The sequence below is a fragment of the Amaranthus tricolor genome, chromosome 9 (assembly GCF_026212465.1).
Source record: "Amaranthus tricolor cultivar Red isolate AtriRed21 chromosome 9, ASM2621246v1, whole genome shotgun sequence".
In the NCBI taxonomy this organism is placed as follows: domain Eukaryota; kingdom Viridiplantae; phylum Streptophyta; class Magnoliopsida; order Caryophyllales; family Amaranthaceae; genus Amaranthus; species Amaranthus tricolor.
In genome coordinates this window covers 2545115-2568507 of record NC_080055.1, presented here as the reverse complement: position 1 = coordinate 2568507, position 23393 = coordinate 2545115, and the positions used below count along the sequence as shown (strand labels likewise).

Below are 23393 nucleotides of genomic sequence, written 5' to 3'. Positions count from 1 at the left end.
AATTGGGCAAATGAAATTCAAGAGGGTACTCGTAGATACTGGGAGCACGGCTGATCTCATAACAATGGAATGCCTGAGAAAAATGAAGTTCAAAGAAAAGCACTTACAACCCCTCGACAAACCGCTGATCGGGTTTGGGGGAAGTCAGGTCATTCTACTAGGCACGATCATTCTCCCCGTGCGGGTGGGGGAAAGAAATGAAAGCAGAACCGTGCCCATGCGATTCACGGTGGTGGATCTCACCTTTCCCTACAACCCTATCATGGGGCTCCACTCATCAACAAAATCAAAGCCGCGATCTTCCCTCATCAACTCCTGCTACAATTCGAGCGGGATGATGGACAAGTGGGTATCCTCAAAAACGAGGAGCTTCCATCACCCCCTCCAAAAAGGGAAAGGGAAGAAGACTCCCCGACTGTCATGAATGTGTATCTGGAGAACCCTAATACGCACGAAAGGCCTCCCCCCGTAGAACGATACGAGGAGGTGGACATATTTGAAGGAAAACGCATCAAAGTAGGAAAAGATCTCTTTGGCCTAGTCAAACAAGATATCATGGCCACCCTTACTGAGTTCCGCGACGTCTTTGCTTTTTCCACGGAAGAAATGTCTGGCATTCCTACAAGTGTCATGTGCCATAAACTAGATATAAAACCAGGCTACAAACCCGTGAAACAAAAGCTGCGACATCAAGAAAGAGAGCGGATAGAGGCCGCCCGAGAAGAAGTGGAGAAATTGCTGAGAGCCGGATTCATCAAAGTTGGCAAATACTCCGATTGGCTCTCAAACGTCGTCCTCGTGAAAAAATCAAATGGCAAGTGGAGGATGTGCGTTGACTTCACGGATCTGAACAAAGCATGCCCCAAGGATGATTATCCTCTTCCAAAGATAGATCGTTTGGTAGATTCCATAGCAGGCCACGCTCTATTGAGTTTCATGGATGCTAACGCTGGCTACCATCAGATTCCCTTGGCCGCAGAAGACCAGCCACACACGGCCTTCATTACGAATGCTGGAGTATACTAATACAAAGTTATGTCCTTCGGGCTAAAGAATGCTGCAGCTACTTACCAGAGAATGGTCAATAAGATCTTCCAATCTCAGATAGGCTGAAACTTGACGGTATACGTGGACGATATGATCACAAAAAGCAAGCAGGCATCCCAGCATGCCGCGGACTTACGCGAGACATTTATAACCCTCCGAAAACACCAAATGCGACTCAATCCTGAAAAGTGCGTGTTTGGAGTCACTAGAGGGAAGTGTCTTGGCTTCCTCGTTGACGAGAGAAGGATAGAAGCAAAACCTGACAAGATACAGGCAATTCAGGACATGAAGTCCCCGGGATCCGTAAAAGAAGTCCAAAAGCTAACGGGATGCATAGCCGCCTTGGGGAGATTTCTATCAAAGTCTGCGGACAGATGTTCGCCCTTCTTCAAGACCCTCAAGCAAAGCAAGTTCGAATGGACAAGAGAAGCCGAAGAATCCTTCCAGCAGTTGAAAGAGCACTTGTCATCCTTGCCAAAACTGGTTTCGCCATCCAACGGGGAAAAGCTTATCTTATATGTCTCGGTCTCCGAATACTCCATATCAGGAGTGTGTTAATCGCCGAAAGAGAAAAGAAGCAATTCCCCGTATATTATGTGAGTCACGCCTTTCGAGGATCTGAGGGGAACTACAGCGAAATAGAGAAGGTCTTATTTGCAATCGTGATGGCGAGCAGAAAACTAAAACCATATTTCCAATCCCACCAGATCATCGTCAGGACCAGCCAACCTTTGAGGAAGATTCTGGAGGGAAAAAATAAATCAAGTCGCGTTACTGATCATCGGCATTGAATACGAATCGCGAACAGCAATCAAAGCCCAAGCCTTGGCTGACTTCATTGCTGAAATCACTATCCCCCAACATCCTGAACCTAATTAAGAATGGAGGTTGTATGTAGATGGATCCTCGACACAATCAGCAAGCGGAGCTGGGCTGTTGATCGTGTCTTCTGCTGGGGTTCGTATGGAAAAAGCGGTTAGATTCGAGTTCGCGGCCTCTAATAATGAAGCGGAATACGAAGCATTACTCATGGGGCTAAACATCAGCTATGAGGCAGGGGCTAAATTATTATCCACTTTTTCCGATTTCCAACTAATAGTCGGACAAGTGAATGGGGAATTCGAAGCCAAAGATGACAGTATGAAGATGTACTTGCAACAAGTAAGAGAATTTGTCAAGAAATTCAACAAATTCACATTGATCCACATCCCAAGATCTCAAAACGCACAGGCCGATTCGCTGGCAAAACTCGCCAGCTCGGCTGAAACATCCGCGGCTCGCGATATTATCTGGGAAGTACTCCCCAACCCCAGTATCAACCTCATGGTTAACACCATCGATAGATCAGAAATGTGGATGGAGCCATACATCAAATATTTGCAAAATCAGACGCTCCCCCAAGATGAGAATCTGGCCAAAGTGCTTCAAAAGCAGGCCAGATGGTTCGAGCTTCACGAAGGCACCCTCTATAAAAAATCATATACACATCCCCTTTTAAAATGTGTTTCTCCTGAAGATGGAAACTACATCCTTCGCGAAATACACGAAGGCGGATGCAGCATACATCAGGGAATACGAACTGTCATTGGCAAAGTCCTCAGAAGCGGATATTATTGGCCCTCGCTCAGGAGTGACGCGGAAGCACTTGTCAAACGATGTCTCGAATGCCAGTACCACTCAAAGATAGGAAGGAAGCCCTCTAACTACTTGACCGTCATGCAAGCCGTCTTGCCTTTCAATAATTGGGGTATGGATCTCCTTGGCCCCTTCCCACCTGCAAAGGGGCAACGCAAATTCATTATTGCGACTATTGATTATTTCACCAAGTACGTGGAAGCAGAGGCCCTCAGCTCAATCACAGACAAACAAGTTTGTCAATTCATATGGCGGAATATCATCACGAGATACGGTATTCCTTGCGTTATCATTACCGACAATGTAAGACAATTTGTCAGTAAGAACACGATAGAATACTGCGACGGATTTGGCATGCAAATCCGATTCAGTTCAGTATCTCGACCGCAAACCAATGGGCAAGTTGAATCAGAAAACAAGGAGATCTTGAACGGCATCAAAAAGAAAATAGAGGGGGTTAAAGGTACTTGGGATGAAGAACTATCCGGCATCCTATGGGCAAGCCGAACAACCGTTAAAGAAGCAACAGGGCATACCTCATTCTCCTTGGTATACGGGTCCGAAGCCGTGCTTCCAGTACAGATAGGCATACCCTCCACAAGGGTTACCTACTACTCGCACAACGAGAATGAACAAGGAAAAAGGGCGAACTTAGATCTGCTTCCGGAAACACGGGGGAATGCATTGTTAAGGTCCATGGCGCAAAAACAAAAGATGATTCGCAGCTTCAACCGACTCGTCAAAACTAAACACATTCAAGTTGGCGACTTCGTCCTACGAAAAGTCGAGGCCACGGGGAAAATCGTAGATAAAGGAAAACTTGGGGCCAATTGGGATGGCCCGTTCAAAATCATCCGCGTCATCAAACCCGGAGCATTCGAACTGGAAGATATGAAAGGAAAGAAGCTACCCCGCCCATGGAATAGAGATCACTTAAAGTACTTCATTTAATGAGATTCGCAAAAGGCTAGTCAATGATCATTAATTTCATCAGAATCAGTAGTTTCATCCCGCGGCATAGTCGCGTTGTCATTACATTTTTCAATATATCAGAGATTTCATTTTTTCAGAATTATCCGACTCCAACAAGTATTCAGTTATATTCTACTTCCTCTAGTAATATTGCAAATCTTATTAAATTCAGTTATGTCTATAAGTCGGACCCCTTGAGAGGGGTCCCATATTCAAATTAATTCTAAGTCACCACGAATCAGTGACATCCACAAGTCGGACCCAAAAAGAGGGGTCAAATATCAAAAATTATTCCAAGTAAAAATCTCGCCCATCAGTAACATCGATAAGTCGGACCCCTAAACTGGGGTCCAAAAATCAGAGTTAATTTAAGTTAAAAACAATGTTTGCTGGTATTCAGGCAAGTATCAGTGACATCCATAAGTTGGACCCTTAGAATAGGGTCCCAAGATCAAAGTTATTCTAAGTAAAATTTTGCTTGATGTTTTCTGTCCGTGACATCGACAAGTCGGACCCTTAGAATGGGGTCCCAAGTTCAAAATTAGTCAAAGTAAATTTCAATTTCACCCGACCGTGGCGTCGATAAGTCGGACGCCTAGAATGGGGTCCCAAGATCGAAATTGTTCTAAGTTAATTTTCGACCGCATCACTCCCCGCTTTTTGGGAGAAAGAGGCCGCGGCCTGAGGGTTAGAATAAGGAATTACAAAATTTTAGAAGTATCAATATTGAAAGAGGCCGCATCAATCTTAGGAGTGTCACTCAAAAATATATACATATATAATTCAAATTACAAAATCCGTTCAAAAATGTCAAGTTTAGATTACAATGTCAAAACAAAACTAAACATCATCTAGGAAGGCGTCAACGTCCCCCTCCGCATCTCGATCCGGCAACTGAGGAGACCCGGCCGTCCCCTCTTCAAGACTTGGAGTGAAGCTCACAAAATCTTCAATGTTGAACGGCTCCACTTCAATCTCGGACAGCTCCTTGGACAAGCCCTGGAGATTTCTTCCTTCATCAATAAGTAAATTTGACAGATCTAAGCATAAACCCTCCAGCTAAGAAAGCGCCAAGTTTTCGGGGGTGCCCGAGGCCGAAGGAGGGGAGAGAGTTAACTTATCCAGATCAAGACATAGAGCCTCCTTTTCAGCCGCAACATCAACTCTCTCCGACCAAGCCCTCGCCTCTTCCACATCCTAGTTGGGGTCCACCAGTACCGCCGATTCCCGTTCCAAAATCAGAGCTAGGTTGGCCAGAGCTTCATCTCCCTTTAGATTTGCCTTTTGTTGGAGAGAATCGAAGTCGACGCCTAACTCCGCGGCAGCCAGACGGTACTTCTCTTCACTGATCGTGGAACCAGCACCCACCATCTCTGTCGTCAGATCCCCCAATAAACTTGACGCCTCCGGCTCGTCCGAAGTTAGCCAATCCCTAGCTATCCGGGCTCGTCTTTCCAAGCTAACTTTATACACCTTAGCCGCGGATAGCAAAGTCTCAACTTGGCCGAATCAGCCGACACCTGTTGCAAAAGACACTGGTTGTGATGAACCAGCTTAGCATGAACGTCCATCAGGTGACCGACTTCATGGCCGAGGGTTGCCGACTTGTTAGAAGCCGTGTCCAGACTCCCAACGGTCTCCTGTAGCTGTTTCCTCGCCCTCTCCCGCCACTGCTCTGTTCTGACTAAACGCTCTTTCAGCTTAGAGCATTTAGCCAGTTTATCTTTTAAGCCCGGCAGTCCTCTCGGAGCTTCTGGAGCTCCTCGTCCTGCTCGTTGCAGCGGGAGGACAGGACGGCCAGCGTCTCCCTATCTGCGGCGCTTTGTCGACTGAGGTTGAGCTCAAAGGACAACCTCAAAAAAGCCTGTGAAATGAACAAGTTAGAATCAAGATATGGCCAACCTAAAAGATAAGAGTAGAAAGACGTTACCTCAGCTGCGGTAGCTTGGAGTTGGCGGACTCTATCGGTGGGGGATAGAGACTCCAAAAGGTCGAAATCCACCTGGCTGATCAAGTGAGATGTCGCCCTGTTGAATCAGGTTATCATTCCCTTATGCTCCAAATCAGTAAAAGGTATGTCGTGTCGGAAAGTTAGAACCTCCCGACGACGGTACACCTCTTCCACCTTCGCTTCAGGAGCCACGGCCGACTCCCCCACCTTCTCTTTTCCCCGGCTCAGGATCGGGGACGCCTCGGCTTAAGGAGAAGCCACCTCCTCCTCCACCGACCTCATTTGCAGAGGTACGGCCGTCATTATTATTCCCGCATAAGCCTTCTTTGAGGCACTCTCCTCGTGGGAGGAAGAGACTCTCTTTCTCTTCCTCTCTCTCTTCTTCGATTCTCTCTTCTTCGAACTCCCCCACCTTCTCTTTTCCCCGGCTCAGGATCGGGGACGCCTCGGCTTAAGGAGAAGCCACCTCCTCCTCCACCGACCTCATTTGCAGAGGTACGGCCGTCATTATTATTCCCGCATAAGCCTTCTTTGAGGCACTCTCCTCGTGGGAGGAAGAGACTCTCTTTCTCTTCCTCTCTCTCTTCTTCGATTCCCTCTTCTTAGAAGCGGTTACCCTCTGAGAGTCATCGGGAATATGAACTCGTCTCCTCTCCTCAAGGAGCCGGAGGGCCTCCTCTTCGCAGGGCACCTCGTCCAGCCCCTTCTCTACCGTTGCCGAGTCCTACAAGAGAAAAAGTTAGAAGAAATCGAAGAAATCCCTCATAGTCCGAAAAATATATATGAATTTATACCTTTGGAGGAAGAGGTAGGGGTTTTTCCGCGGGTCGTTGGATGGCCCCTTGAGCAAATCGCATAACGCTGAATTTCTTCATGAGTTCTGGATTTTTTGCCCTTAGGTTTTCCTTGGCTATCCCTGAAAAATCGAGAGTTAGAAATAAGTAGACATACCATAAAAACGGGAAGGAGGAAATCCGATGACTCTTACTCCGATCGATAGCCAGGCTGATGCCAAATGCTGAGAGGAGGTTCTTATTCTCCAACTCAGGACGACCCGATATCCAGTTGAGTTGGAAATTCATGGGTTTCCTCCCCAATTGAACGTCCATCTTTGCGTACTCTACGATCACCGCATCATTAAAAGAACATTGCGGGATCCCGTTATTAAAACCCGAAAGGTTGGGTTTGATGTCGAAGGAGGTCTTAACATTCCATCCTCCTGAATTGTATAAATAGGCAAACTTTGTCCTATATCCCTTTTGGTTGTCAGGGAGGTCGTGGACTATCTTCAGCCCACGACGATGTGTGAAGGTTACCCAGCTACAGCCGTATGATTGAGAGTTGCAAATGCGGGCTCTAAATATATACCTAAAGGCAGTAAGTGTTGGTGGCACGGCCAAAACTTTAAACAGGATCAAAAACGCCACCATACAACCCCACGCGTTGGGGTACAATTCGGGCACTGAGACATTCAAAAAATCTAATACTTCCCTAAAAAATGGATGGAGAGGAAATCTAAGTCCTAACTCAAAGGAAGGAATATATACGGCTATACAGTGTGGGGGAGGAAACCTAACGGTGTCATAATTCCCTGGGGTAATAATGTTGATATGATCTTTCAAACCCCATTTTTGAGAGATGGCTTCCCGACGCTTGTCTAAGTCTCTCTTGGTTCGTAAATCTATGAAGTAGTTAAGGGGACCGCTGCTTGGAATGTAAAATGGATGAGGAACCGACGCTGCGCTCTCCCTTCCTGAGGACTCGGTTGATCCTTCAATGTTTTCCATATCTACATACAATAACCCTTCTAGGTCAGGATTTATTCGCGGCAAGTAATTGGAGAAGAAAGCAACGCTCACTTCCTAAGGAGCAGTTTTCATTATCTCTGGAGGGTATACAGGGGATACAGATGACTCATCCCTGGCCTTTATTGGTTCATAATGAGGGGTGATTGTCACCGAACTACTATCGTCCGAATCATTCATTAGCAACCCCTCTTTATTAAAGCATCTACATGCTACCAAAGGAATTTCTGTCGGGTTAGCCGGGTTAATGTCGAAATTAGCTATTATCTCATGAGTAGCCGCGACATCCATATTAACGACAGTCATAAAATAGTAGGCGAAACTTGTAAAGGATAATGACTAATTTCATAGAACTAATTCAACTTTAAACATTCAAGAACTTGAAGAACAGTTTGAAGAATAATTTGAAGAAATTCAAGAATTTGAAGTAAGATTTGAATACCTTGAAGAAATTTTGAAGATTTGTCAGAAGTTTGATGAAGTTCTGTCAGAATCCTTGAAGATCTTCGAGAGAATTGTCAGAAGTTTGAAGGATTGAAGGTTGTCAGAGCGTTTCTCTCTACTTTCTCTTTCAAGCGATTTGAAGAATTGAGGAAGTTAATGAAGGTTAGGTGAGAGGGAAGTGTTCCAACAACCCTATTTATTGCAGCAATAAATGCTCAAACGTCGAACCTGAACATCCCTTGAACGAAAAGTGGAATCCAAACTAAAACCGGGAAGTCGACAAGTCGGACCCCCAATGAGGGGGCAAACGTCGAAGATTTGTCTAAGTGTTCTTATCTATGTCCGTGAAGTCGACTAGTCGGACCCTCAATGAAGGGGAAATATTGAGAATTTTTCTAAGTATCATATCTTGATTATGACTGGGGAGTCGATAAGTCGGACCCCCAAGATGGGAGAAAATGTCAACAAATTCTTTAAGTTATTAAATTTTCTATTGAAGCCGTAGGGTCGATAAGTCGGACCCAGAATCATGCCCCAAGAAAAACAGAAATTATTACAAGTATGAGGGATGTCCGTATGATCGATAAGTCGGACCCCCAGGTGCTCCCAATTATGGTGTAAAAATTCTAAGTATGGGAGAAATTCTTCCATTTTTCCATATAATCCAAGGCACGGACTTATGTGATCTTTCCGCGTCTTGGAAGAGAAACGGGCGTGTTAAGACGAAGAGAATGATTCCAAGTTTTTTTGACTTTCCGCAACATCGACAAGTCGGACTCCTCTAAGTCCCTCAGTAAAGAATAAAAAATCAAAGTGTAAACCTAAGCCGCGTCCTCAACACACGTGACTCATTGTTTGGCGAGTCCACTCACTCATGCCGCGGTATGGTACCTTCCAAGATTCCACGGGTTATAACACGACAACAAAAAGGAACATAGAACAAAACCTGCGTCTTGTCCGTAAGGTCTACAAGTTGGACCCGCTCTGATGGTGATCTCGTTCAAAAAATTAATTGTGGCGATTTTCATCCGTGTGGTAGACAAGTCGGACCCCCCCTTGGGGGCTTCCTTATTCCAAAATATTCTAAGTATTGGGGCTTCCGCGGCATCAATGAAGCGTGAACCAGGATCCAACCTCCGCAACTATATTTCTGCCCCTAAATAATATGGATGGATAGGGATATTCTACGGCATACCTTAAGCCGCGGCTTGACTGACATTATTTATTTTTCTTGGAGCATCTCATGCGATTATTTTGAAAAGGCCATAACTTTTTCGTTACAACTCGAATTTCGGCATGTGAACAGTCGATTTAAAGCTTACGAATCCAATTTTCGGGATCCGCCAAAAGATCTACCCAATGACTCTTACCGTTTCCGCACAAAGAAAGATACTTCGAGTCATCAGGGTTGCCTTTCTCATATCATCCTTCGTGCGTGGGGCTAAATGTCATGGTATCACCTGCCTAATTTATTTATTTATTTAAATTATTAATGTCATTTTACCTTAATAACCTTTGACCTTTTGGATTGACCTTGACTTTTAGTCAATGGGTCTTTCCTGGATTCTCCCAACTCTTCAGTTGGCCCATACGCAAGTGACCCATACAAAACCCTAACTTCCTTCAGGAAAATAACCTCCTGTTTGACCCAACTTCCCACTCTCCCTCATTGCTTGGTTATCCTTCTTCCATGAGTGACAACTGCCCATTACTCCCATGATAATCCACTTCTTCTCAGAAATAACTTCCTTCTTCACCACCATAAATAGAGGCCAACATCAGAAGGGAAGGGATTATCTGAAAATAATCCTCTTAAGTATCCCTACTCTTACTCCACTTCATTAGCCTACCCAAAGTCCAGCAATATCAACCTCGACATCTTCTTGCATTCAATTTATAATCATCTACTCAATAATCTCATATCAACGTTCTAACTTGAGCGTCAGAGGGGTTTTCCGGGAGATCACCCCGGACAAGGCTAACGTGTTGTTTTTCAGGAATTCAAGTCGCTTCCTTCCACGAATCGCCGCTCCTGATAACGCTTCTACTAACGGTATTTCAAGTGTTTCCCACTTCCTCGTTTCATAATCGAAACAATGCTTATCAGCGATTTTTTTTCCGCTTTAGATCATGTCCGTATGGATTTATGTTTGAACACTTTGCCAAAAGACGTTACCGCAATCGTACTCGACCAAGCTTAAAAATTAGAGCAGACGTTTTATTTATATACAAATTTGGGTGGAAGAGTAAGTTGTTTTTCAGGTGTATTTTTTGTGTTTTGCGTGTTTCCACCATGTTGAAAGAGAAAGATTTAATAAAATAAGCCTTTTAAAAAAAAACTTTCCAAAATAAGTTTTGAAAAATTTTAATTTTCATAGTCCGCATCTTCATGTCCGATCTCAAGGTCTTGTTTATTCGCTGTTAATAATTGCAAATAAGAGAAAAAACAATTACTTTGTTAATGTCATAATGTTTAAAGGAAAAAAATATAGCAAATACTTTGTTCACCGATGATAACAACAAACAAGCATTGTTTTTAACTTTTTTTGTCCCTTCATACATAAAGACACTTATTTAGGAAATTAAAATTTCACAAGAACTTGGAGACCTTCAATTTGGGCCCACCCAATTCGCGCGTGTAACAAACATTTTAATTTTCTGGGCATTCATCAATTTTTTTTCTTAAAGGTATCAATTTTGAAAATTCATATCTTTAAGGTTAAAATTGATACCTTTAAGATTAATATTAAAAATGCCCAAAAAATGAAAAAAAAATGCCCAGATAGTTTCACGAGTGAATTGGGCCGGCCCAAATTGACAATTTCATTATAAAGCTATCTCATCCAAGACAGTTAAAATTTTCAAAAGCTTACTTTGAAATTTTTTTTTATAAAAAAGCTTATTTATTTAATCTTTCGCTGAAAGATTGAACATAGTTTAAGAAGACTTTGAATTAGAATGCCACACTTTTCATTAGATAGCAAAACTGGAAAAGTGGCAAGTATAATAATCATTTCAGATTTTATACGAACCCGTGAATGATGATATGATAAGGGCATAATTGTAATTAAATAGGAAGCCGGAGATGTTAACTAGAGTTACAATTAAGGGACCGCACGCCGGCGCACGGACTTCATGTTATTTGTTTCCTTCGCCGAAGTTTTTGTGAAACCTAAGATACCCTTATTGTTTACTTCATTGAAAGTACTAAAGAACTAAGCTAATCAGCTAAACATCTTTACTTCAAAACTCATTCAAATTACAGCACGCAATGCGACAAGTTTAAATGCAGTTACACTTCCAGAAAAAGAGATTAAAAAGAAATCTTCAATTCATTCACAGAAACTCGACCGACAACTGCATACAATCAGTAAATCTGTATATCAAAGATGGTATGTATCGACTTGGAGGATATATGAATACCAAAGGTTTCCTACATGGACGACAATGGTCGACATGCCTTGCTCAGCAATCAACCAAAATTTTTAGAAATAGGCTGAGAGGAGGAATAATAATAATAATAATAAGAGGGGGTAAAAAAGAATTAACCAAATGAGGGAAAAATACTAAATACACACTATCATATCAACCAACCATTTTCTTGCAAATCCTCATTTTAACTTCGGCTTATATACTAGGTGTATGATGATCAGAATGCTTTCTGCTGGAACTCTCTCTTTCCATGTATGATGGTCGGGTATAGCGGGTTTCCAAAAGGGGTGTGGCTGATAAAATATAATCCTGAAAAGAAGAATTCTTACTGCTCTCCTTGCTGTCTCAATGAAAATTGGGTCTCTGCAACTCTTGCTTCACGCTTTTTCTTACCCCGCGAACTTCTTTTTTTGGTTCGAATTTTGGGAGGCCGTTTAACAGCATGCTCTTCAGCAAAGTTCTGTTCAGTAGTTATTACCTTCTCAGTAGATGGGAGTTCAGGCGGAATGTCTGGCCATGGTGTATGCTTTGCAGGGACGGTTATCTCTAAAGGAGTGTCAATTACCCATCTGCAAGAAAGAAATAATTTCATCTACTAAATAATGATTAAAACTCTCAGCTTCTAATATTTAATTGAAACAAAGATGTAGGAAGAAAACAAAGGCATCTTCCTAAGATATGGATAAGCCCTATCCATAGGTAGACTATGGTTTAGTAACGGATGCATATAGAAAATTTGGAACAGAGCTGAGCTGATTAGACTTCATTACAGTGGCAAAATCATTTCATCAGACGGTCAAAGCTCATAAGGGCCTCTTGGATGTGCACATTTCATGTATTAACAGAGTAATAGAAAAATCTATAGATTGATGCTCAGTTAACCCTCTAAATCTCCAGGTAATACAAATACTAGAAGAAATAACTAATATTGGTTCTCAGGAAGAGTAGAGTATTAAGAGATCAACATCTAAGTTAAGGTTTTGGTAACGGTCGCGGTAACATTCGGAGAACCCATTTCATGGTCTATTTAGATGATTTTGCAATCAGTACAGCCTATACTTTTGTCGCGGTAAGCTCAAAAACCTTTTATAATATGGTTGCACGGTGAAACGACCTTGTTTTTAAACTATGGTCATGACTCAATAACAGCTCTATACAGGAAACGCCATTTCTGAACAGGCCACTTAACCCCCATCGCTCTTTCTCTGTTTTGAAATTTCAAACCTAAACAAATGAAAAGGGCAAGAAAGACGAAAACAAGGGACAATGAGTTGCTAAAGGGGCATTAATGAACCGCTTATGTTGGAAAATAACCCACATGCGATCCCACTTCGAAGAATTAGAGAGAGGTTGACTAACATATAAAACTTGATGGGCTACTCCTACCAAAACCAATTGGTTTTAGAATGGAACCTCATCAGATATGTGTAGTCAACTCTCATCTTATGTGAGTTTTGTAGTGTTCAAGCACCATAACAAATTTATCATAGTATCAGAGCCGACGGCTTCTGATCAACTGCAAACAAAAAATTGCTCTTCCATAAAAAAACAACTTGCGGATTCACAAAGAATGGCATTCTCGTCAAATTAAAAATGGACTCACATGTAAGAGGGAGTGTTGGAAAATAACCCACATGTGGTCCCGCATCGAAGAATTAGAGAGGGGTTGAGTAACATATATACTTGATGGGCTACTCCTCCGAAAATCAATTGGTTTTAGGATTGAGCATCATCGGGTGGGTGTATTTAACTCTCCTCTTGTGTGGGTCTTATAGTGTACAAGACCAATACAACATATCAGCTTAACCAGTTCAATGAGAACCTACAGCTAGAAGTAGCAAGTCTAGAATAGGGGATGCAGAAGAACCCCATCAAGTCAGAGCAACAAGAAGGAAGTTATTTTCAGCAAGTGTCAAGCCAAGCTAGGCGTGTGGAAGCATGCTCAAAGTCATCACCTTTTAAGTCCTTTTTAGTCCATATTAGTTAGGTAGCTATTTTATGTAATCAAATAAAAAAATCAGAAATTTAGGTAGTTATTTGTTATTTTTAGGTAGTTACTTTCAGTTTTATTGTAAGTTGCTGGAAGTTTTCGGTTTTGTAATTGGCAATAATGGGACGGAAGTTACATGAGAAGTTACTCATGTAATGGGCGGTTACCAAGAGGTTACAACCAGCCAGAGTGGTAACTACCACACGCCACAATGACCGGCCATAACCCACGGTTCTCTAGTCGGTTTTTTAGTTAGTTTCTTTTGTTTTGCTTTTCTTTATAAATAGTTCAGCATGTATTATGTTTTTGAGAGTTGATTAATGATAAAGAACCCGAAACGTTTTGTTTCAATCCTCATTGTTTGTATGATTCTTGGATTAGAGTCGTATTTGCAAAAGATCTTATGCATAGTGTATTTGGCGCATGCACTTGTGTCTTAAGAGTGTCGTTACTTGCTACATGGATTTATAGTAAGTATCGAATTTAGCCGTTGTTATCTTTCCCTTGTTTCGAAAATCAAACAGAAACACAAAAAAATCAGTTCCTTTTATTCGACATTCACCATCATCAATTCCTTCATCGTTCTTTCTTTCGTTCCCTTTGTTAAAAGCTTGTAAGAACCCCTAAGTCTTAGGCAATCTTACAACAATAGTAATTACCAAATAGAAGTATATTAATATAACACCAAAATCAGCAGATGTAACAACATCACAACTACAAACCAATTATGGTATGAATCACTACATAGGTCCAATTAAATCCCAAGGCTCATACTGAACAGGGTACTCACTGAAAGTCAAAGCCTCACATAAGTAAACCATTTCCAAAACCTTGTTCTATTCGGATATGCAAGTTTCTTTAACATCCTTAAGCAAATATTACATTTGAAGACCATCGATGTGTATGAATCTCTATATGCTAGGTCCAGTTTAAGCTCTTCGATAAAAACTCAAGCAAGACCAAGGAGAGGTTTAATAGAGATTGACAGTTCATCTATATATTATAGTAGTTGTGCTGATTTATTACATATAACAAGCATGAGAATCAACAATGATAGAATGCTATGATTCTATTTCTAACCCTCTTATTGCGCTAACCTTTGTTTTTGTTTATCTCTCCCTATACTTCGACCCATCAAATAAAAATTACATCACCCATACCATATCCTCCTTGACCAAAATGGCTGCACTAACAAAGAAAATCAAAGGAACAGTGGAAGTACATAATATTTGGATCGCGGGAGTACATCAGAGAATATTTGGATCAAGAAACAAGTTGTAACAAGTATAATAAATTAGATGGTGGCAACATGCAAAAACACATATCATCTTCCTTGTGTGGTTAACAGTTCTTTAAGGAAAACCAGGGTTGATGAAAGATAACTACAAGATACATTCATAAAAAATAAAAAAATAAAAAAAATAAACAGAATGAACTTCTTTAGTAGGGGCCAGATCTCCCCAATGACTGAAGTAATGGACTTGCTCAAAATGAACTTATAAGTAGTGAATAAGTGAGATTATTAGTGGGAAAATTTGAACTAGACTAAACCTATTCCAACTGAGCTATAAATAAGTTCTAATAAGTGGGGTAGAAAACCTCCATAATATATCTCATCTGCTATTAACATAAACAGTTACTGGTTAGTTAGACTGACAGGATGATTATCAATTGTTTACATACACTATCAAAAAAACCTAAAAGTCTATTTCGAAGAACTAAAAGTCCAAAAAAGAGTTTTCAACAAAATAACAAATACAAGGTTCTGAAAAATTCTGTCTCAAGGGCCTACCACAATCCTTTTTAACTTATAGGTCCATAAACCTGAAGGTCCTCGTGATTTCGCGGTCAATGTGGCCTTGAAGTCAAATATGTTTTGAAACTATAGACACAAAATGCCTATATTATGGGCTCCTCAATCAAAAAAAAATGTCATGCGGACCAACTAAATATATGTTTGCTTCTTCTAGGACCAGCATTAGGGGTCAACTTTTTCACTGCAATATATACTAATATAGCAAGTATTCAAGGAGTTCGTAGGATTCTAGTTACCAAGAGATTTTGTGTGCCATCGGATCAAGCAAGTGATTACCAATGGACTAAAAAGTAATCGTTATGGATTCATTCGCAAACAATTACAAAATCCTCAGAAATAATATGAGCAAGTCAAAAAAAAAATCTGACTGAAAAATTTGTAAAATGGGCTTTTGCAAACAATTACCTAATAACCTCGAAGAGTGGGACCCAAAGAGGGATAGTTGCGCATGCAAATATACCACGTGGGTGCAAGATTCCTATGTATAGTCGAAGTATCTATTGATGAGTCTTATTCTAATCCTGTTTCCATTTTGAGATGTACTAGGACACAGGTAAATTGTTTCCTAGTTATTTATGAAATTTAAATGAAGAATATTTTTTAATTTTAATTTTCTTGAAGAACAGATCTCAAACACTATGGGTGTGTTCGCAAAGCAAGTGATAATTGATAGTTGCGGAGTAGTTGATTAGACCTGATTTGACTTGATTTGACCGGCAGATTTTGAACGCATTGGTGTGAGCAGTTTGTTGTATTGATTGATTGATTGATTCAAAACACCAAGTTGGCTTAACCATCGAATTTGCCAATCACTTGCATTAGATGATTTGACCACTCAATCATCTATTTGTACCTTAATTAGATAAATTTGTTGGAAAAACTATTTTGCCAAGCATCCCATATGAGGTTGGAAAACAAATACTATTGAACAATTGGAGAACACCTAGACTGATTTATAGAAGGTTAGTGATTGTAGTTGAGAGAGCTCAAGCTACAATAATAGTTAAAGATGGTGTTTTCCTTGCTTAATCAATGAGAATTCTCATGTAAGTTATTTTTTAGTTCCTCATATTTCTAACGTAGCACAGAATCTCACGTAAGTTGTAAAATTCCACCCCCTTTAACCTTTTTCTTTTATCATTTCCCCCATTTCTTTGTTCTCACCTTCTCTTTTCTGAGGTTTTCCACTCTTCTCCTTTGGGTAAACCTTAAGGGTGTCTACTTCTTTCCATCTCCCTCCTCTAACCAAATTCCCATATATCACCTACACACGAACAAAAGCAAAGAAGGCCCTATTTATTAGTGCCTCCTGGAATTAAGCTTGGGTATCTTCCCTCTTCTTGGTCTTATCCGGCGTGTACTTTAACACTAGCATGTGGGTTAAAATTAATCTTGCAGGGGACTTTAGTTATGAAAATAAAGTTTACTGTTTTAAAGATTTGCAAGCTGGCATTTATGATCTGTATCAAAAAGAATAGGGTGAACTATACAATCGAGTATGCAATCATGAAAAGAATAAGACCTATTTACTCATAATTGTAATTTGCATTCAATGATGTGAAGATCTTAATCAACCATCATGCACCTTTTGCAGCCATCAAATCAACACCAAAATGGAAAGTTATAGAGATGTAAGGAGGTGTTTCTTTCAAAAACAGTCTACGAAAAAGGCAGGGAAGAAAAAGTAGATTGATTACTAGGACAGGGAGTGGAAATGTGGGAGGAAAAAATTGAATACTCAACTTTATTCCATTGGGAGGAAAACAACGAGAAAGTTTTGAAGAGAAATTCTACAGCAACCATTATGATAAATACAATAAAAATATATTTACCAACCTTGAATACTATCTATTAAGTCTAAGATTCAGGGTTATCTAGAAATAATTTTATATTTTGTCAAGATATAAGTATTTGAATTCATTTGTTATTTTTCAATGTTTTATTTTTATTTTGATTAAATTTAAAATTTTATAAAAAGTCAATGGCTCGAATCGCATAATAAAATAATCTAACAAGTATTAATTTACATTGGATGACTGTAATAATTGTTTTAGAAAGTCAAATAGTGTAGACTTTTTTCGCTATTTTTCCATTCTTTTACTAATGAATAATGACCAAACAAACATGTCATAGATTCAAATCCAATAATTACCAAGAGGAATCCAAAGCTTATTTGAATTTATATTATGAAAATTCAAAAAGATTCACTATAAATTAATCATCATAATTCCATACTATAACGGTAGTTTTAATTTGTTTGTTCACTTTGAAATACTTTTTATTTTCGGCAAGTCTTCCTCAATTTTATTAAGAGTTTTTATTTTTATATATATTTTCAATACAATCATTATTTTTTGACACCTCTTAAATGTAATCAAGGGCAAAGCCAAAAATTTAAGTTAGGGGGAGCCAAATACCTACTAGCAAAAGATTTTAGTAGAATGATCAATATAGTATCGATGTAATTAGATCAAGATCACGTTCATCCCCAAACAACACGAAACGCAATCCAAATCGCTCAAAGTGATGTCCCGGAGTAGAAAACCTTTTTAAAAGGTATTTTGGCCTTCATTTACAAAGTAAAGAAAAAAGAAGGGAGATAAAAACGAGATGAAAACTAGAAATCTAAAAAAAAAATTCACTTGTAAATAATTTCTTACAGCAAATTAATCATTTTAGTTTTAATTTTGTTTTCAAAAATATATTTTATACATAATGTATCTCGTACCCAATCGTTTTCAAATCAATCTAGGTTGCGTTCCGTGTTCCCGTTCCCCTTCCCCTTTCCAAACCGTAAGTCGTTCCAGGTAACAATTATTCAAAGCATAAGGATTAGTATTATCATCCAATTTAATTCTTGCAAAATTAAGCGATAAAATTTTTTTCATTACAATGAACTAAGATTTATCAGCAAAAGTCAATCTCTATGATACAAAAATATAATTTGTAGAGTAAAAAAACAACGTGACAACAAAAAATATAAATTTTAAAATTAATATTTTTTTATTTTAATAAAGGTTTAGCTCAAAGTAAAAGGTTTTACAAGATTTCTTCCATGACACTGTAGTTCTACAAGTGATAATGAATTATAAGTTTTTGTTACTCTGTTAATCGATATTACATTTTAAGCACTTATTGATGAACACAGCATCCTACTTAAGCAGTTTGATCAAGTAAAAGTATCATTGACCGATTCACGTAATATATGCTATTTATGTATTACTTAGAGCTTGCAATGAGATGTTAGCTGACACCATGAGAAATATCCCTTGATTTTTTTTAAATGGGGTTGCATATTCATGTTTGAGTCTGCCACTAACAACAACTCCAAATATTGGAAGCAATAATTATTTTCTTTTCCCTTCCTATCCTTTGCCATTAAAATATCGAGCTTTAAAAAAAAGTGAAAATGGAGAAAAGAAAAACCAACAAGTAATCCAATAAGTGGCAATTTTTCGAAAAAGGCATTTTGGAAAAAAAATACATTGAAAATAGCAACTTCTCCCAATTTTTTAAGGAAAATTTTCACAAAAAGTGCATTTAATAAAGAATTCCCGACAATATTTCAAAAGAAAAGAAAACACCTCCAAAGATACGAAAGACCAGGCTAAAGGCGTAATTAAGATCCTTGCTTTGAAAAGCAAACAATTTGTCCCCAGGACACAAGGAACTTTAAATATCGTTCATTGATTATCATAGTTTCTTTATTTGTATCACCTCGAGTTAGGGCATTAATGAATAAAAAAAAGACTCTAGTCACAATTGCAATAAGAAGATGCAACATGGTGATGCACGCATCTTACCGTCAAATTTTAGCAAGACCATGAGATAAATTCCTTCAAACAAATCAAAACGCGATTTTTAAACCTTTTACGATACAGGTTGTAAAGGATTAGTAGATATGAACACATTTACATCTCCACTGATACGATATACTATGGTTTGGGCTTCTTCGAATCCAAAAGTGCAAAAAAGCTTAATTAATCTAAAGTGAATGAATAGTAAAAATGAGACGGTAAATATGTGCTGAATGGAAGCAATCTAAAATTAAATTAGGGGGAACAGACCCACTCTAAGATGGTCTACTTCAAATATTCAAGTGTGCCCCAACATATTTTTTGTTCTTTTCTACCCCAAGCTTTTATGCTTAAACTCGGGGTTTAGGTTGTTACCGATTCACTCTACAAAAAAAACAATGGTTTACTAAAGTAAAAACAAAAATTTAGCAAATAATATCCAGCCACCATAAAATTAAGGAAGGTTGAAAGCGTGACACAACCGTTAACTACTAAAAGGAAGTTAACTCATAATAAACTATGAAACACCTGGCAAAATAAGATGCACCAATACAATAAGAACTTACATGATTGTAATAACACATTTCAAGCTTTTATTATAAAGTAACATCTATTCTGGACTCTACAAAACAAACTAGCAGACAACAAATGATTGCAAAATTAAAACAAACTAGCATAGAGGGAAGTTAAATCTAAAATTAAAACAACTTCAAATCATCAAAAGATTGCAAAATACAGCAAAGGTTGAGAGAAACTAACCCAGAAGGATATTTGCTGTCGGCACGAGCCTCTACACGAAGCCACCAAAGCAAAACCTTGCGACCACAGCTTCCTAGAGGTTCAACAACAGAAGGGTCCTTTAGCAACGATAGAGGGCTTTCTATGCTCTCATCAGCCAAAGTATTCAGCTCATTCATCCATTTCGGCTTATCAACATTATCGTTCCACAATAACCTTGAATTCAACACAAACCCAGCCCATTCCGTCTTTCTTGGCAAAATTGTGCCTATATCTCCAATATAAACTGCACTCTTCTCCACATAAGGACTTGCATCAAAAGTGTGCCAACCTACTAAATTTTCTGATAAATTACATGCTGGACCCTGAACAGGCAACGAACCTTCTTCTTTCTCTGTCTTTTCTATTTGCAAAGGCTCGTTAGGATCCCCTGAATGCACAAGAATCCCAACAGACAGAGCCCCAACCTTGTTCACTTTCTGTACCTCATCAAAGAACTCCATACTGTGCATATTACTATCATCCGCAAAAACAACTATACCATCCAATTTTCGGTCTCTCACCAATCTGTCACATCACCAAAAAGCCACCAACAACAAACTTCAATCTTAAATCTTTTACCACTAATAATTTACTTGAATCAAATCATATTTTTCATTTACGGTAGATGCCAAGGATATAACTAAAACAATTAAAATTTATATCAATGCAATTATCGTAAAATATAAAGTTTTCAAACATTTCAAGGATGCCATGTCATTCCCTTATTTTTCTATATTTATTTTCAACATAGAATAATTTAATTTTATTCTTATTTCTTTTTTTTTTTTGGAATTCTTATTTTTTTTTCACGTCTCTCTTTTTATTTACCCATCGAAGAATTTGAACTTTGTTTACTATTTTCGCTTCCACTTGTAGTTCAATAGCTTATAATGTTGCTACTGGATCCCAGTAATAATAGTACTAGCATTACAAAGAACCAAAGCAAAAATTACATTCTTGCGTTCATATTTCATACTATCGAATTATCAAATAAATGCATATTCCTGGCTTCTTGCATTGCACGGACCAAAGTACGAGTCGTATGCTTAAATACGTAATATTTAATTCTTGCATTTCACATTCAAAATTCTAGTTTTATGCATACATCCATAGTATGTATTCTCATCCAAGTTGAAAATCTGAAATAAAACAATCTGCATAATATGCAGTTATACGCTTATTATATCCATATCATAGTATGCGTATATCCATAAATGTATCCAATTCCCTCGGACATTGATACAAATATATACATAAATAGCATATTGCAAGCAATAAAAGCCAAAGTAAATACTACGATAAATGTATCCAATTTGCAGATAAATGTATCTAATTCTCATAAACAATTTCAATGAAATTAAATTAAAAACAAACAACTCACCTCAATGCTTGGACCCTCATAAGATCCTCAACCCGATGACGATCTGCCCAAGTAACCGGCATCTTTCTGTCAAACCCGACATGAATAGTCTTCAACCCGGACTTTGCAATCAAATTCGTTGTCTCATTAGTCGGTCCACCAGCCTCAACGACAATCCAAACGACATCATAGGGAGCATTCATAAGAGAATGCATAACACCGGTCAAATGAAGAGCTTGAAAAGTCCTAACATAAGTAGGAGTGACCACAATAACACTCCTAGGCTCCTTCACACCATATTGTAACCTCTGCTCTTTCTGAACTCTCTCCAAAATCCTATGCGCTCTCATCACCTCTTCCGGATTCGGGTGGGGCCATGGTCGGATCAAGATCCCGTGACGCCCAACAACAACTCGACTACCAGCCGTCCGATTATTCGGAATCGGAGGTTGAAGAATCTCCGGAGACTGCTTTTCTAGGGTTCTCAAAAACGGCATCGTAAGAGAAGGAGAGTTAGGAGGTGATGAAGTAGGTGAAAATAAAAGGAAAAAAACTAATCGAGAAAATCGGAAACCTAAAATCAAACTAATTAAGCAACATAATCCATGAAGAATCAGCCAAAATAACGTTGCTGGAGATTTAATTGCTCCGTCAACTGAATTATCAATTGATCTAAAACTGTTACTCCTACGATTTGTAGCTTGCTGCTGAAGCAATGAAAGTTGCTTCATTTTCAATTTTTTGAGGTATGAAAATTTAGAAGGTCTGAAGGTATAACAATGGCGATTGGTGATGTTAAGTAGGAAGAAATGAAAGGAAAACGTAGGATTTAAGAATGAGTAAGTTTGATTAATTGTCACTTTCTGGTACCTACTGATTACTGAGTTTGATGGTATTTGAATGAACTGAAAACTGAGAGAAATTTTGGGGGAAAAGAAAAGAGTTGTTATCGGACATGGAAATCTGGAAATTGGGAGGAAATCGGACAGAAAAGGTAAGAGATTTGATTTCCCGGATTTTGTTAATTTGAAGGGGACGGAAATATAGCTAAAAAGATTCATTATTTAGAGCAATTTCTTCGTTTTAAATTACTTCGACAGTTCATTCATTATTTTTAATTTGTGATTAGTTTTTAATTTGTTGGTTAAAATATAATCAAGTGAAATCTTATTTGATTCGTCTTATTGCAAAAATTATTGATATTAAATGTTTATAACTTTTTATGATTTATAATTAGAGATATCTAAGGTTGAATTAGTGCATTAGACTGCGTGAAAAAGCAAACGTTGCAAGTAAATTGGAACGGAGGAAGTACTTAATTTCTAATTATCTAATCTAATTTATTCTTGAGATTTATTTAGTCAATAATCCCTAATCAATAACCCCGTGATTTGTAGATCACCACAATAATAATAATAATAATAATAATAATAATAATAATAATAATAATAATAATAATAATAGTAATAATAAAAAAAACAAAATTAAAAAGGGTAAATTAAAATCACAAAACTCTCACTCTATCAAATTTTACCACATAAATATGATTTCTTAACTTCACAAATGATATTTCCGTTTATTTAGTAGGGTATTATGAGTTGAGTAATTTCTTACTCATTTCTTTGGTTTTCCTTAATTAAAATCAAAGTTTGTTTCATTAAGAAGTGAACCAGACAACAGAACAATGTTGTGTGTCGCTCATAGCTTTGGTACGGGGGAACAGACAACGAAGCTCCAGGAAATGTGAATTGGGAGAATGTCTACAGGCCTAAAAAGGAAGGTGGGCTCGGAATTCTTAGCAGATGTAGGAAAAATAGCTTGCACATCAACACAATGCAGGACTCCCTTTGGGTAAAGTGGATACATGAGGTGTATATAAAAGGTGGAAAATGGGATCTCTTTAATGCGCCCATCACTACGAGCTAGGTGATCGAAAAGCTGTGTGAGGTGAAGGAAACTCTGAGGGACTGGATGGAAAACCCGAAATACTCCATCGATGTCGTCTACAAAGATCTAATGGGGACCACAGATAAAGTATATTGGGCTACTGCAGTGTGGAACCGAGCTGTCATTCCCAGAAGTCGCTTTGTGGTTTGGCTTGCATACCTTGAAAGACTCAAAACAAAACAACGACTCAAAAGCATTGGTGTGGTGGATGATGATTTGTGCCCCATTTGTAGAACACAAACCAAAACGCTTAAACACCTCTTCTTCAAGTGCAACTTCAGCGTTCAATGCACGAAAGCACTTATAAATTGGATGGGCGTAAACTGGAACATTTGAAACATGAAAGACATACTTCGAAAATGGTTTTTATCCAAGGAAAATCGCAACTCAGAGCTGCAATCTTCTGCAACCTTGTAT

The 23393-nt window shown here is 38.7% G+C and overlaps 3 protein-coding genes across 3 annotated transcripts in view; 1 reads left to right on the top strand and 2 right to left on the bottom strand.

Annotated features, from left to right (window-relative positions):
• Nucleotides 1-1026, top strand: part of LOC130823183 (uncharacterized) — a 1070-nt gene extending 44 nt beyond the window's left edge. The window contains exons 1-2 of the mRNA XM_057687818.1: nt 1-148; nt 208-1026. The exon at nt 1-148 is cut by the window's left edge and continues 44 nt beyond it. Coding sequence (XP_057543801.1) covers nt 1-148; nt 208-1026 — 967 coding nt within the window. The remainder of the gene's footprint in view (nt 149-207) is intronic.
• A 3321-nt stretch (nt 1027-4347) lies between these two features.
• On the bottom strand, nt 4348-10904 carry LOC130823665 (uncharacterized). The gene is made up of 2 exons (XM_057688384.1): nt 6400-10904; nt 4348-6329 (listed from the first exon to the last, which is right to left on the bottom strand). Exons 1-2 carry the CDS (start codon nt 7390-7392, stop codon nt 6057-6059), a joined length of 1266 nt encoding a protein of 421 aa, XP_057544367.1. The 5' UTR covers nt 7393-10904; the 3' UTR covers nt 4348-6056.
• Nucleotides 10905-11059: 155 nt separating this feature from the next.
• LOC130823664 (beta-1,4-xylosyltransferase IRX14-like) lies at nt 11060-22071 on the bottom strand. The gene is made up of 3 exons (XM_057688383.1): nt 21051-22071; nt 19649-20194; nt 11060-11855 (listed from the first exon to the last, which is right to left on the bottom strand). The coding sequence occupies exons 1-3, from the start codon at nt 21758-21760 to the stop codon at nt 11612-11614; spliced, it is 1500 nt and encodes a 499-aa protein (XP_057544366.1). The 5' UTR covers nt 21761-22071; the 3' UTR covers nt 11060-11611.
• Between the last annotated feature and the right edge of the window lie 1322 nt (nt 22072-23393).

Bases quoted from the DNA above. Each gene is read 5' to 3' on its own strand.
- LOC130823665 (XM_057688384.1), bottom strand. From the start codon at position 7,392: ATGGAAAACATTGAAGGATCAACCGAGTCCTCAGGAAGGGAGAGCGCA. The intron at 6,330-6,399 runs GTATAAATTCAT...TTTCTCTTGTAG, and splicing joins CCCTACCTCTTCCTCCAAAG to GACTCGGCAACGGTAGAGAA.
- LOC130823664 (XM_057688383.1), bottom strand. From the start codon at position 21,760: ATGAAGCAACTTTCATTGCTTCAGCAGCAAGCTACAAATCGTAGGAGT. The intron at 20,195-21,050 runs GTGAGTTGTTTG...GTGATGTGACAG, and splicing joins ATGAGGGTCCAAGCATTGAG to ATTGGTGAGAGACCGAAAAT. The intron at 11,856-19,648 runs GTTAGTTTCTCT...TCTTTCTTGCAG, and splicing joins GACAGCAAATATCCTTCTGG to ATGGGTAATTGACACTCCTT.